Here is a 12771-nt window from a genome sequence, read left to right as displayed (position 1 = left end):
AGTTCAGTCATTCAGTCACGTCTGACTTTTTGCAACCACATGGACTGCAGCATGCCAGGCTTCATTGTCCATTACCAACTCCTGGAGCTTGCTCAAACTGATGTCCATCAAGTTGGTGATGCCATCCAACCATCTCATCCTCTGTCATCTCCTTCTCCTCCTGCCTTCAATCTTTCACAGCATCAGGGTTTTTTCCAATGAGTCAGTTCTTCCCATCAGGTGACCAAAGTATTGGAGCTTCGGCTTCAGCATCAGTCCTTCCAATGAATACTCAGGACTGATTTCCTTTAGGATTGACTGGTATGATCTCCTTGCTGTCCAAGGGACTCTCAAGAGTCTTCATCTTTATCAGTTGCTACTATTTTTTTATTAGCTTGCTAGTTTATTCTGAATACTTCGAGAGGCCTCTAAGTATATATTATACTTAAAATACTTAAAACTATTGATTTTCTGTGATTTTGAATAGCTCATGAACTATTTTAATTTAAATAATGAGTCATCTCAGCCTCTCAACTACCACAGAATTTACCTGTATTTTCCTTCTTATCTAGGAACCTGGACCATCTTTTCTTTTCTCATGTAGTTTCATTTTATTTTTTATTAAAAAATTTTAATAGAGCACCAGAATCAACTTTGTCTTCTAAGCAGTAAGAAAGCCACCTCCTTTCGCCCCAGCTAGTATACCAGATATATAACTGGTATTACCCTTGACATGCTTCACCAATTAAGTTGAAATTTACCTAAGCAGTGAAGATATCTCCATGATTACTCTGCCAGTTCATAACCCTTTGGCTTCAGACTGCTTTAATATACAATGAAAGCTCTCCAGTGTTGCTAACTTGGTAAGTTTTCAGATTCTGGTTCTAGATGTCTTTTCCTTGAACTATTTTGGTATATAACAACTGAACATCCTTTCACGTATAGACTGAGACTTGGTCTCTTTTCAATCACTTTGAGATCATCTAATGATAGTTATTGAGAAAAGTAAAGAACAAATCGCTGAAAAGGTGACTTACTGTAGAACACTTCCAGCCTCAGTGTTAAAATGCTTTTTGCCCCACACTGATAAATCCTTGGGTTTTAAAGTGAAAGGGCACTGTTAGAGGTCACCTACTTTACTGCTGAAGAAAAATGAAGGAATTAGGGCCACTTAGCTTTACATTTTTTCACTAGTACTTTTCCTTTACTCATTCAACAAACTTTGATAGTGTCTCTACCATGTGTGTGTCCTGGAACTAGAAAGTATGAACACAGTCCCAGCACTGAAGGTCTCACAGTCCTTTGGAAGAGGAAGCCTGGCCAATAATTACCACAACAAGTAAAACCTTCTAACATAATGGCACACTCAAAGCACTCTGAGGCCACACCTTTGTAGATGAAGAGTTGACTCATGCTAGAAGATATGTATTTGCCAGGCAGGGTAGGAAGAGAGGGCATCCTGGACAGAGCAAACAGAACTCAGGAAGGAGCACAGTCACTTTGGAAAATGCTCAGTGTGTTAGTGTGATGAGTCAGTAGGACGTTAGAATGAGGAGTGGTGAGGACTGGCGGAGTTTCCACTGTGGGTAGTGTCAGTGGGAATGCTCACACTCAGCTGGACCTTCAGTTAGGGCAAAAGGTAGGGTATTGAAATAGTTCCAAGTTGGTTGAATAAGAGCCATTGATCTGAGGCCCCTGCAACTGTCCTGTTGCACCCCTAGACCTCCTCAGAGCTAGTGATTCAGCAGTTGAAGAGTCGACACCCAGCAGGAGGCCCTTAGGGAACCCCCTCTGGCTGTAAGGGCAGTAAGGCAGTGCTGGTATCAATTTTTTGAGCTTCTCTCCTCTTGGTTGCCATGGTAAAGAATGTAAACTTTATCCTACAGGGTAGAACTTGAAAACCACATGCTTCCAGGAGTCAGACAGACTACACAGAAAGGAGTGAAGCTAGTGGGTATAAAAAGAGAGAGGTGATGACTTCAGTGAGCTGGAGGCATTCAAATTAATTTTTAAAAAATTCTGTGTTAACAAACATGAATTAACCTTTGCCATTGCTCAAATTTTGAAGAAGAAGAAATAGGGAGCTATACTGTTATTTATTTTTTTGTGGTTTGTTCATTTTTAAACTAGGAGAATGATGCAAGATTTGTTTTTAAAAATGTTGCTGTGAGGGTTTGATGGACCGAGATTTCAGAAGACATGAAGACATGAGACCAAAAGCATAAGCTGTTACTAGATCCAAGGTTGGATAAGAAAATTCTGGTATAAATTCAAAGATTTTGGGTTGTATAGGAAAATAAAGTTTTCTCTGTATAACAGAAAAATAAAAAGATTATTGGATTACTAAGGAAGATATGTCATTTCTATCTTAAAAAGTTTCACGTAAGGCACAGTGGTAGAAGCTAAGCCTAGTGCTTTTTTAGGAAACTTTCAAGGCTTGTCATGCCCCAAAGCATATTAAATTAAGCAAAATATTTATAGAGGAAAAGCAAACAAACATACCAAAAAAAAAAAAAAAAAACACCCAAAATTGTGGATGGTGAAATGGGGTGGAACAAATGCTGGAAGAGCTCTTCAGTGTTACAAGCAGGGGATTGCATGGGAACATTAAGATGTTTTCAACAGTTCTGAGAAAGCTTTATTAATTAGTTTAACACGTTTGAGTACACACTATATGCTAGACACTGTTCTTTGCACAATTTTAAATAGGATTTGTTAATTCATTTATTGAGGATTTATTATGTGCTAGGCATACTTGAAGGCAATGGGATAAACCAGAGAACAAAATGGACGGTCCCCGCCTTCCATGGAATTTCCATTCTAAGGGAGAAGACAGGCAATACGCCCAATGCAAGGTCAAGTATGGTGAGTAAACCTAGAGGATAGATTGAAGCTGGAGAAGACTAGAAACTGAAAGCGAGTGGGTATGTAATATCTGAGGATATTAGAGTGTGGGGAAAAGTGATAACTATATAAGATATAATGGAAGTGAGTCTTTATAGACCCCAAATTCTTAGAACTTGGGATGGAAGGAATGGAAAGGGGGAGATTTGAAGAGAAATTCACAACCAAAGATCCCCTGGAGAAGGGAATGGCTACCCACTCCAGTATTCTTGCCTGGGGAATCCTATGGACAGAGGAGCCTGTCAGGCTACAGTCCATGGGGTTGCAGAGTCAGACATCACTGAGCGATGAACACTTCACTTCCAAATGTAAGTCTAGAGAGTAGGACATTTGTAGCAAAAGTGGTGTGCTGTGTTTTGATGAGCTGAAGTTGAGATTTGGGTGAAGTGTCCAAGTGTAGCTCTTTCCTTAGAACAGCATTTGTCACACGTTGGGGGGTGGGTGTCAGAATCACTTGAAGCACCGTACAAAAATGCAGAGGTCCAGGGCCTTCAATTAGCCTGGGCCTCTGTTTTCTTTATTAGCTCACACAGCAGAGTTTGAGAACCACTGGCTTAGATAACCAGATATGCAAGTCTGGTAAAAGGGATTTAGCTAGGCCTGGAGGTGTATATTTTGGAGTTTTAAAAAAGAGTGTTAATTGAGACTTCTGGATGGGTCAACTCTCCCGACTGATGAGTATAAAGTGGAGGAGGGGAGAAACTGTAGGATAATGAGTGATTCGTATATGTAGTTGGTGGGTAGACAAGGAAGAGCCTGAAAGACAGGCACATGAATTATTCAGCCTCAAGAAAGTGCAGAGAGCTCCGTTTCCCTTTAACTGGAATGTGGGCTCCACAGGGACAGATACCTTATACCTGGCATTGTGCCCAGCCCTTCATAGTCACCTAATCAATATTTGTTTATTGAATGAATCAATGTGTGGCTATCATAAAGTCTAAAGAGAAATTTTTAGGTAGGCAGTCATGTCACGTGTAGTAGCCTGAGGTCAAGAGGGCTGAAATTGAAAGGATGGTTGATAGATTTGGTCAGAAAGAAGCTATTACTATAAAAGAGATGGGGTGATTAAGTACAAGCAATGAATGCTCTGCTGTCATTTATAACTTTCATTGTGAGATACTGATGAGCCGTGAAAAGGCAATAAGTATGTACATCCATATGATTATGTATCACAGGTATATATGTGCCTGTTTGTATGCTTGTATATCTATGAAAGTATAGCTATTTAGCCCTAGAATCTTCAGTGTACCTTGTTACTCTGTCGATGTCCTGTAGCTGCCTACTTCAGGCTGTGAATCTTGTGGGAAGAAGTATCTCCCCGGAATCTCACAGGTTGTGGAGGGCTATCTTTGGGCATTTGGAACACAGACAAGGGTAACAGAATGCTAAGGGCCTGTTTCCAGTAAGCTGCGTAATCCACTTGCCACCTTCAATCTTTCAGAGGTTAGTTGTTCCCCAAAAATATGTGTAATTTTTTAAAATTGCATAAAAATATATAACCCTGCTCTAAGATTTGTTAAAAGCTTTTTAATTCTAGGTACACTTTTCCTTTGAAAGGATAACTCTTTGTATCACAAGGCAGAGATGCTTATTAGCCTGTTCTCTGGGATCTGCAGATGAAGCATCCAACCTTTCTTCTATTTTGAGATGTCACATTCAACTGCCTCTTAATGAAGATTCATTTATCCTTTTCACGCTGTTAAACATGGCCTATGAGGACAGACTTATTTCAGTCCACATGAATAGAGCCCATTACTGCTAATGGAAGTTTTGCACATGTTTGCAGAGGTGAACAGGCATTGAAATAATCTACATTCAGACTTTCACAGTCAGTTTTATTTAGCTGCCTTAAGGATTCCAATGATGACCCCTTTTAGTCCCCAAATGCTGTTTGACATAGACTGTAGGAATCTGGTGGTGGCCTGAGGTTATAACTTTAACAGGTGTAAGTATTTCTTTCCTCTGTTTCAGCTGAGAAGTTTTGGGAGAGAAATATTCACAGCCATTAAAAGACGTCCAGTTTAATTTCTCATCATGCATGTTCTATAGTTCACATTAAGTCCAGAGTATTGAAGGAATGGAGCAAGTGGACTTGTAGACATCAGATAGCTGGCCATGCTGTTGGCCACGGCATCTCAGGATGCTCAGAACTTCTTCCAGCCTCTCTCTTCCTGGATATCTAGGGTTTATGAAGCTCTCCAGCAAGCAGGAGATACGTTATCTGCTTCGCTGGCTAACTTCAGCAAACAAGACTCTAAATTGAGTGATACGCTAGACCAGGACTTAAATAATATTCAGATTCCGGAAACTGGCTTTGAAGATGAAGAACAAGGCACTGATCAGCGCCAAGAGAACACAGATTCATTGTTTCTTGAAGTGGATCATTTCTCCTATTGTAATAGTGATTTTCAGGACTTTGGCCAAAGTTCAAGCCCCAGACTTAGCCAACATGTAAAGAACTCCATCATGTTCCATAATGACCCTGTGGCCCAGTCAGACCCTTGATGCCCAGAAGCCGCCACATGTGCTTCTTCTATTGTTGAGGAAGAACATCACCTTGAAAAGCAAAGGAGTAGCCTTCAACATGGCTTTGACAGCCACCTCTCTGATATTTTAGAAAGTGTTAATGGGAAAAAGCAAGGTAAGCTAGCTAGTAATCATTTTCTCTGGGTTTGTCCAAGGGAAATTTGTACTCATTTTATTTTTATTTGTTTCAGTTATCATTTGAATTTTATTTTTCTCTCATATATTTTCACACACTGGCTTCTTAATGAGTGATATAATCCGTAAGAATATTTTCAACATATGAAACTTTGGGAGATCCATATTGGTGGGCTCCATATTCCAAAATAATAGTTCTGAGCAAGTGAAATGGTGAAAACGAGTCTGTGGGTTCTGTTTGAGAAGCCCCTTGTGCATATGTCATGCTGTTTAAAATATCTTTTAAAATGTTCTCTCTTTTTTTTTAAACTAGGTTAGGAATCTCTAGATGTTACTATATTATTCAGTGTGAAATCCTGTGCAAAAAGCCATACTCGTTGCAGAATTTTTAGTTGATAACACTCCAAGAACACTTCTCACAGTGTTGTACTGAGACGTGATGTGAGATGACAGTAGATAGGAAATCTTTGGAATAAGAATAGCTCACTTTTTTTCTAGCCTTGAATGGAAAGGACACATTTAAAACAAACTGCCTATAGAGCATCATCCTGTCAGAACTGAGCATATAATGGGCCTTCAATAAATGCATAATGAATATGGTGAAAATGTAATTAACTCTATAAAAGTAGCTGTAGTATGTTCTGGCATAAATTCCTCACATTTCTGTTATACTAAGCCTGAAGTAAGGACATTCCATATTATTGACAGACAGAAGGTACATGATAGACAGAGAAAGGTATTGGGTGTGTTTATAGGATGTGGGTTTGTATACAAGCTCATGCAGATGATTGGATCTCTTATGTTATATAAAAGTGAAATCATTAATTCTCTTCTCGGTGACAGGAATAGATTTTTATGGAATACTTTCATAGTTTCTTCATCCATTTTCAGTGATTCCTTGTAGCTTTATTTTTTAGAGAAATGTTTTATCCAGATACATGAAGTCTTGGTAAATGAAGAAATATAATTTCATATTCTTTTTATAATGCTTTTTTGATCCTCTCACTCAAATTAAAGTAATATTATATGCTAGAATCAATTGGTGAAAACAATTTAGACTAATATGCTTTCTGTATCTGATGAACTATAAATAGATGCAATTTCAAGTCTTTAAAAATTATCTATAGAGATAATCTTAGAAATATCTGGTCTACTAATAGGATTTCTTAGACTTGCCTTGAAATTTCTATTCCTATTTTAGAAAATTCTTGCTTAAGTTGAACTATATTTAAAATAATTAACATGAACTTGGCTCAATAATTGTTTAACACTGGCTTCTGTTAATTTTTGTAATAATCTAATGGCAGTTAAACAATTGTGGTTAATTTGTTCATTCAGGAAATGTTTGTAGCCTTATGGAAGCCTGGAGCCGTGTAACAAGATTAATTTCTGTATGGCACCCCACTCCAGTACTCTTGCCTGGAAAATCCCATGGACAGAGGAGCCTGGTAGGCTGCAGTCCATGGGGTCGCTAAGAGTCGGACACGACTGAGTGACTTCACTTTCACTTTTCACTTTCATGCATTGGAGAAGGAAATGGCAACCCACTCCAGTGTTCTTGCCTGGAGAATCCCAGGGACGGGGGAGCCTGGTGGGCTGCCGTCTATGGGGTCGCACAGAGTCGGATACAACTGAAGCGACTTAGCAGCAGCAGCAGCAGCAATATCAAATACAATGTTGAATGTATAATAGGACATCAAATAATAATTACCAATGGAACAACAAAGAAAGCTAACAACTCTAAATACTATTATTAATCTCACTTTACAGTTGAGAAAACTGTTGCTTAGAATTCAAGAATATACCCAAGACTGACATTTAGGAAAAGGCAGAACTTAGGGGGCTTCCCTGGTGGCTCAGACAGTAAAGAATCTGCTTGCAATGCAGGAGACCTGGGTTCGATCCCTGGGTCAGAGGAGGAAATGGCAACTCACTCCAGTGTTCTTACTTGGAGAATTCATAGACAGAGGAGCCTGATGGACTACAGTCCATAGGGTTGCAAAGAGTCGGACACGACTGAATGATTAACACACACACAGAGCTTAGGTAGTCTAATGTTAGAGCTGATACATGTAACTTTCCTTGCCCCTAATCTTTTAAAAGTTACAAGTTACATATAGTAAAATTTCTTCTTAGTGTACAGTTTTGTGAGCCTTGACAAACACATGGTATCCTCACCACCACTCAGATTAGAAGACAGTTCCATCACCTCAAAAAATTCCCCCATTTGGAGTCAATCCTTTTCCCTACTTCCAGTTCCTGGAAATTGCTGATATATTTTCTCTTTCTATTGTTTACTTTTTCCAGGATGTCATATAAATGGAATCATGCCTTTTGAGTCGGATTCTTCCCATAATGTACTTACTGTAGTGCACTGGAGATCTATTCATGTTGTCCTGTGTTCCAGTAGTTTGGTTTTTTGTTGCTGAATAATATTCCATTGCACGATGGCCCCAGTTTGTTGATCCATTCATCCCTTGAGGGATATCTGTGTTGTTTACAGCTTTTAGCAATAGGAGTAAAGGTGCTATAAATATTTGCAGAACAGGTTTTTTGTTTTCAACTAGGCGAATGCCTATGAGCGGTATTTCTGGGTCATAAGGAAAGTATATGTTAACTTTATAAAAAAATATTCCATTGTTTTCCAGAGTATAATTTTACATTCTCAAATGTTCTGTATGAGATTTCCAGTCACTCATATCCTTATGGTTGTGATATTATTATTAGTAGCCATTCTCATAGGTGTGTAGTGATAACTCATGTTGGGAGATAAGTTTCCATTGGTGTCTTGCATATGCTATGAGCAGGGCAGAACCACAAGCAGCCTTTTGTTTTGGATTTCAAGTGTGTTTGTATGACAGCCTTGGAAGTTAGTGTCTCCCTCCAGAGCACAGAGGATATTTGTTTGCTATCCAGTCTAGTAAAGTAGTGTCTCTCTTCAGGGCAAATCTTAGGCAAATTTGCTTGCAAATGATAGAGGTTTTCCAAACTTGGTGTTCCCTGGCTGTGACATAAACCCAACGCATGCATGGAATCTCTCTGGGCTTGCCTCTGTGCTGCCCCTTTGATACTTGGACGTACTGTGAGTAATAAATTGTCCTTTGTCTCTGACCCAGAAGTCTTGCATCTTTGCCAAAGTCTGTAAAACAGTAGCAGACAAACTTGTTATTGTGCAAATAGGGTAAAATCATAGATCCTTCATAGGTTTTAACATCCCATTTGGCTTTCATTTGCATTTCCTTGACAACTAATGACACGAGCATATTTTCATGTAGTTGTATTCTGTAAGACATCTTTGTAGGGTTGTAAAATTTTTTTGCCTACTTTCATTGAATTGTTTGTTTTCTTATTCTTGAGATTTGAAAGTTATGTTGATCTCCTGAATATGAGTTACCTTTTAGGTATGTACTTTAAAAAATATTTTCTCCTAGTTTTGTGGCTTGAGTTTTTATTCTCTTCACAATATCCCTCAAAGAACAGATTCTTAATTAAATGAAATCTGCCTTATCAAGTATTGCTTTTATAAATTGTGCTTTTGGTATCATATCTAAACCTTTCTACTGTGTTTTATTCTAGAAATTTTAAAGTTATGAATTTTGCATTTTGTTGTTGTTCAGTTGCTCAGTCACGTCCGACTGGTTGCGACCTCATAAACTGCAGCACACCAGGCTTCCTTGTCCTTCACTATCTCCCCAAGTTTGCTCAAACTTTGCATTTAGAGCTATGCTCTATTTTGAGTTAATCTTTTACATGATGTAAGGTATGAATGAAGACCTCTCCCCATATGGGTATCTGATAATTCCTACACCATTTGTTAAAATGACTATTCTTTCTCCATTGCTTGTTTTGATAACATTGTCAGAAATCTATTATCTATATATGTGTGGGTCTATTTCTAAACTCCATTTCCCCCCTTAATCTGTATTTGTATTCTTTCTCTAATAACACACTGTCTTGATTGCTATAGCATTATGGTCTTGAAATCAGGTATTTGACTTATATTTTCAAAAATTGCTTTGACTAATCTAGTTTGTTTCCATATAGTTTTAAATTAGGCTTATTGATTATTACAAAAAACTTTGTTGAGAATTTCATTAGAATTGTGTTGAATCCATAGATCAGTTTGGAGACAATAATATGCTAATAATACTGTATTTTAAAATCTATTAATATGGTATACCACATCATTTATTTAGTTCTTAATTTTTTCCATCTGTTTTGTAGTTTCCAGAATATAGGTTTTATATATATTTTGTTAGATTTATACCTAAGAATTTTCCTTTTCTTAGATATAATTGGAAATAGTATATCTATAACTTTCATTTTCCAATTGCTACTTGCTAATATATAAAAATGTCATTGATTTTTGCATATAATCTTGAATTTTACAACCTCCTTGAACTCAATGATGAGTTCTGATAACTTTTTTAAATAGCTATTTTGGACTTTTCCTTGTAGATAATATCAGAGAAATAACAGTTTCATTTATTCCTTTTCAATATCCATGTCTATAATTTCTTTTTCTTGACTAATTAATGGTGAAAGTGGGTATCTTTGTCTTGATCCTGGGCTTGGTGGATAAGCTTAGTCTTTCACTGTTGTTTAGTATTAGTTAGGTGTAACTTTCTGTAGATGCTCTTTATTATATTGAAGAAATTTGTTTCTATTCCAATTTGTTAAGAATTTTTAATCAAAACTGATATTTAATTCTGTCAAATGCAATTTTGCATCTATTGAATTGATCATATGAGTGTTTAATTTTTGAATATTGAACCCATCTTGCATACCTGGATAAATCTACTCAGTCATGATATACTATCCTTCTCATATATTGCTGGATTTTATTTGCTAATATTTTGTTGAGGAATTTTTTTTCATCAATTTACATAAGGGATATTAATATATAGTTTTCTTACAATATCTTTGGTTTTGGTATCTGGGTAATGCTGGCCTCATAAAATGAGTTGTGAAATGTTTCTCCTTTTTCATAGTCTGGACAAATATGTGTTAAATCAGTATTTTTTTCTTAAATGTTTGCTAGAATTTTCTATAGAGATCAGCTGAATTTGGGATTTTTGTTGTTAGATGATTTTGAAATACAAATTCCATTTCTTTAGGGTATATAGAATTATTCAAAATGTCTGTTTCTTGAATGACTTTTGGGAATTTGGTGTCTCAAGAATTTTTTTTTTTCATTTCATTTGGGTTAAATTTATGGGCATAGTTTTTTCATTTTTTTAGTGTGTGTAGTATTTATGCTAGTTCTTCATTGTTTCCTGATATTGGTAACTTTTATCTTCATTTTTTTGCAATGGTCTGTCTGAGTAGAGGACTTTCTATATGTCTATATATTTTTCAAAGAACTAGTTTTGGGTTTCATTAATTTTTCCCTATTGTTTTTTTGTTCTTAGTTGTATTGATTTGTTTCTATTATTTATTATTTCTTCCTTCTGCTTGCTTTGAGTATTATTTGTCTTTTTTTCTAATACAATCATTTAATGGATACATTTTTCTAGATACTACTTTGTCTACACCTAAAAATATTATATATATTTATTTTCATTGTATTAAAATATTTCTTAATTTACCTTTGATTCCTGTCTTGATGCATTGTTTACTTAAAAGTGTATAGTTTAGTTTACAAATGTTGGGAATATTCTAGATAACTTTCTGTTATCAGTTTCTGGTTTAATTCAGTTGTGGCTTGAGCATTTTTAGTTTTAAAATATTAAAGTTTGTGTTTTGTCATCTTGACCTGTTCTAACTTGTTGAATGTTTCATGTGTACTTGAAAAGACTATGTATTTTGCTGTTGTTGGGTACAGTGTTCTATAAATTACTTCAAACTGTTTGATGCTATTTCAGATTTTCTATATACTTATTTTTATACTGATTTTGTCTACTTATTTTCTTCTGTTGGTTACTGAGACAGTAGTATTAAAGCCTTCAACTGTACTTGTGGAATTGGCTATTTTTCTCTTTTCTGGTCTTCAATTTTTGCTTCATGTAGTTTGAAGCTCTGTTGTTAAATACGTACACACTTTAGAAATATATGTCTCCTTGGTGAATTGACCTATTGGTCATTATATATTACACCTTTTTGTATCCCTGGCAGTATTTCTTGACCTAAAGTCTACTTTGATGTTAATGTGGCTACTCCAGCTTTCTTTTGATTAGTGTTGGCATGTTTTTTTTATTCTTTAACTTTAAACCTATCCTTATCTTTATAGTGGGATTCTTGTATGTGGCATATAATTGGGCCCTGCTTTTTTATCCAATTTGACAATCTTTTAGTTTTATTTGGTGTGTTTAGACTATTTGCATTTATTGTAATTATCGATAATGAACTAAGATCTGTCATTTTGTTAGATTTTTTCCTATTTGTTTAATCTATTCTGGAGAAGGCAATGGCAACCCACTCCAGTACTCTTGCCTGGAAAATCCCATGGATGGAGGAGCCTGGTAGGCTGAAGTCCATGGGGTCGCTAGGAGTCAGACATGACTGAGCGACTTCACTTTCACTTTTCACTTTCATGCATTGGAGAAGGAAATGGCAACCCACTCCAGTGTTCTTGCCTGGAGAATCCCAGGGACGGGGGAGCCTGGTGGGCTGCCGTCTATGGGGTCGCACAGAGTGGGACACGGCTGAAGCGACTTAGCAGCAGCAGCAGCAGCATTCTTTGTTTCTTCTATCTCGTTTTCTTCTGCATTCTTTTGGATTAAATATTTTTGTTATTCCATTCTAACTCCACTATGGGCTCATTATTTTTATCTCTTAAAAGAAAGTTTCATGATCATCATAAGATTTTACAACATATAGTTTTAGTTAATTGCAGCCTATCCTGAAATAATACTGTACTACTTCAGTTATAGTTAGGTGATATTACAACAGGAAGCTCCAACTTCTTTCTTTCTCATCCTTCACTTTTTGCTCCTACATATTTTACTTTTACATATTCAGTAATATTCAGTATGCTGATACAGTTTTGTTTTAGTTGGCTATCTCCTAGAATAATAAGAATTCTATATTTACCTCATTGATGTTGTTTGAAGAACTCTTTAACTTTTCTTGTGCATATATGTAGCTAATAAATTATCTTAGTTGTTGTTTGTCTGAAAAATATTTAGTTTTGAAATACATTTTAGATAGGTAAAGAATTCTGAGTTGACAGTTATTTTTCTTTTAGCACTTTAATGTTGCCATTTCACTCTCTTGTAGTTTGCATAG

The 12771-nt window shown here is 36.4% G+C and overlaps 1 protein-coding gene across 1 annotated transcript in view; it reads left to right on the top strand.

Moving 5' to 3' along the window:
* Window positions 1–4998: 4998 nt before the first annotated feature.
* SYT16 (synaptotagmin XVI) overlaps window positions 4999–12771 on the top strand; it is a 115448-nt gene continuing 107675 nt past the window's right edge. Inside the window, 3 exon segments of the mRNA XM_010847642.1 lie at window positions 4999–5346; window positions 5348–5408; window positions 5411–5524. Of these exon segments, the coding sequence (XP_010845944.1) occupies window positions 4999–5346; window positions 5348–5408; window positions 5411–5524 (523 nt within the window).

This window comes from Bison bison, unplaced genomic scaffold (genome assembly GCF_000754665.1).
Source record: "Bison bison bison isolate TAMUID 2011002044 unplaced genomic scaffold, Bison_UMD1.0 scf7180017864254, whole genome shotgun sequence".
Taxonomy (NCBI): Eukaryota; Metazoa; Chordata; class Mammalia; order Artiodactyla; family Bovidae; genus Bison; species Bison bison.
The sequence above is the reverse complement of the archived record's forward strand: the minus strand, read 5'-3'. Positions and strand labels throughout refer to the sequence as shown.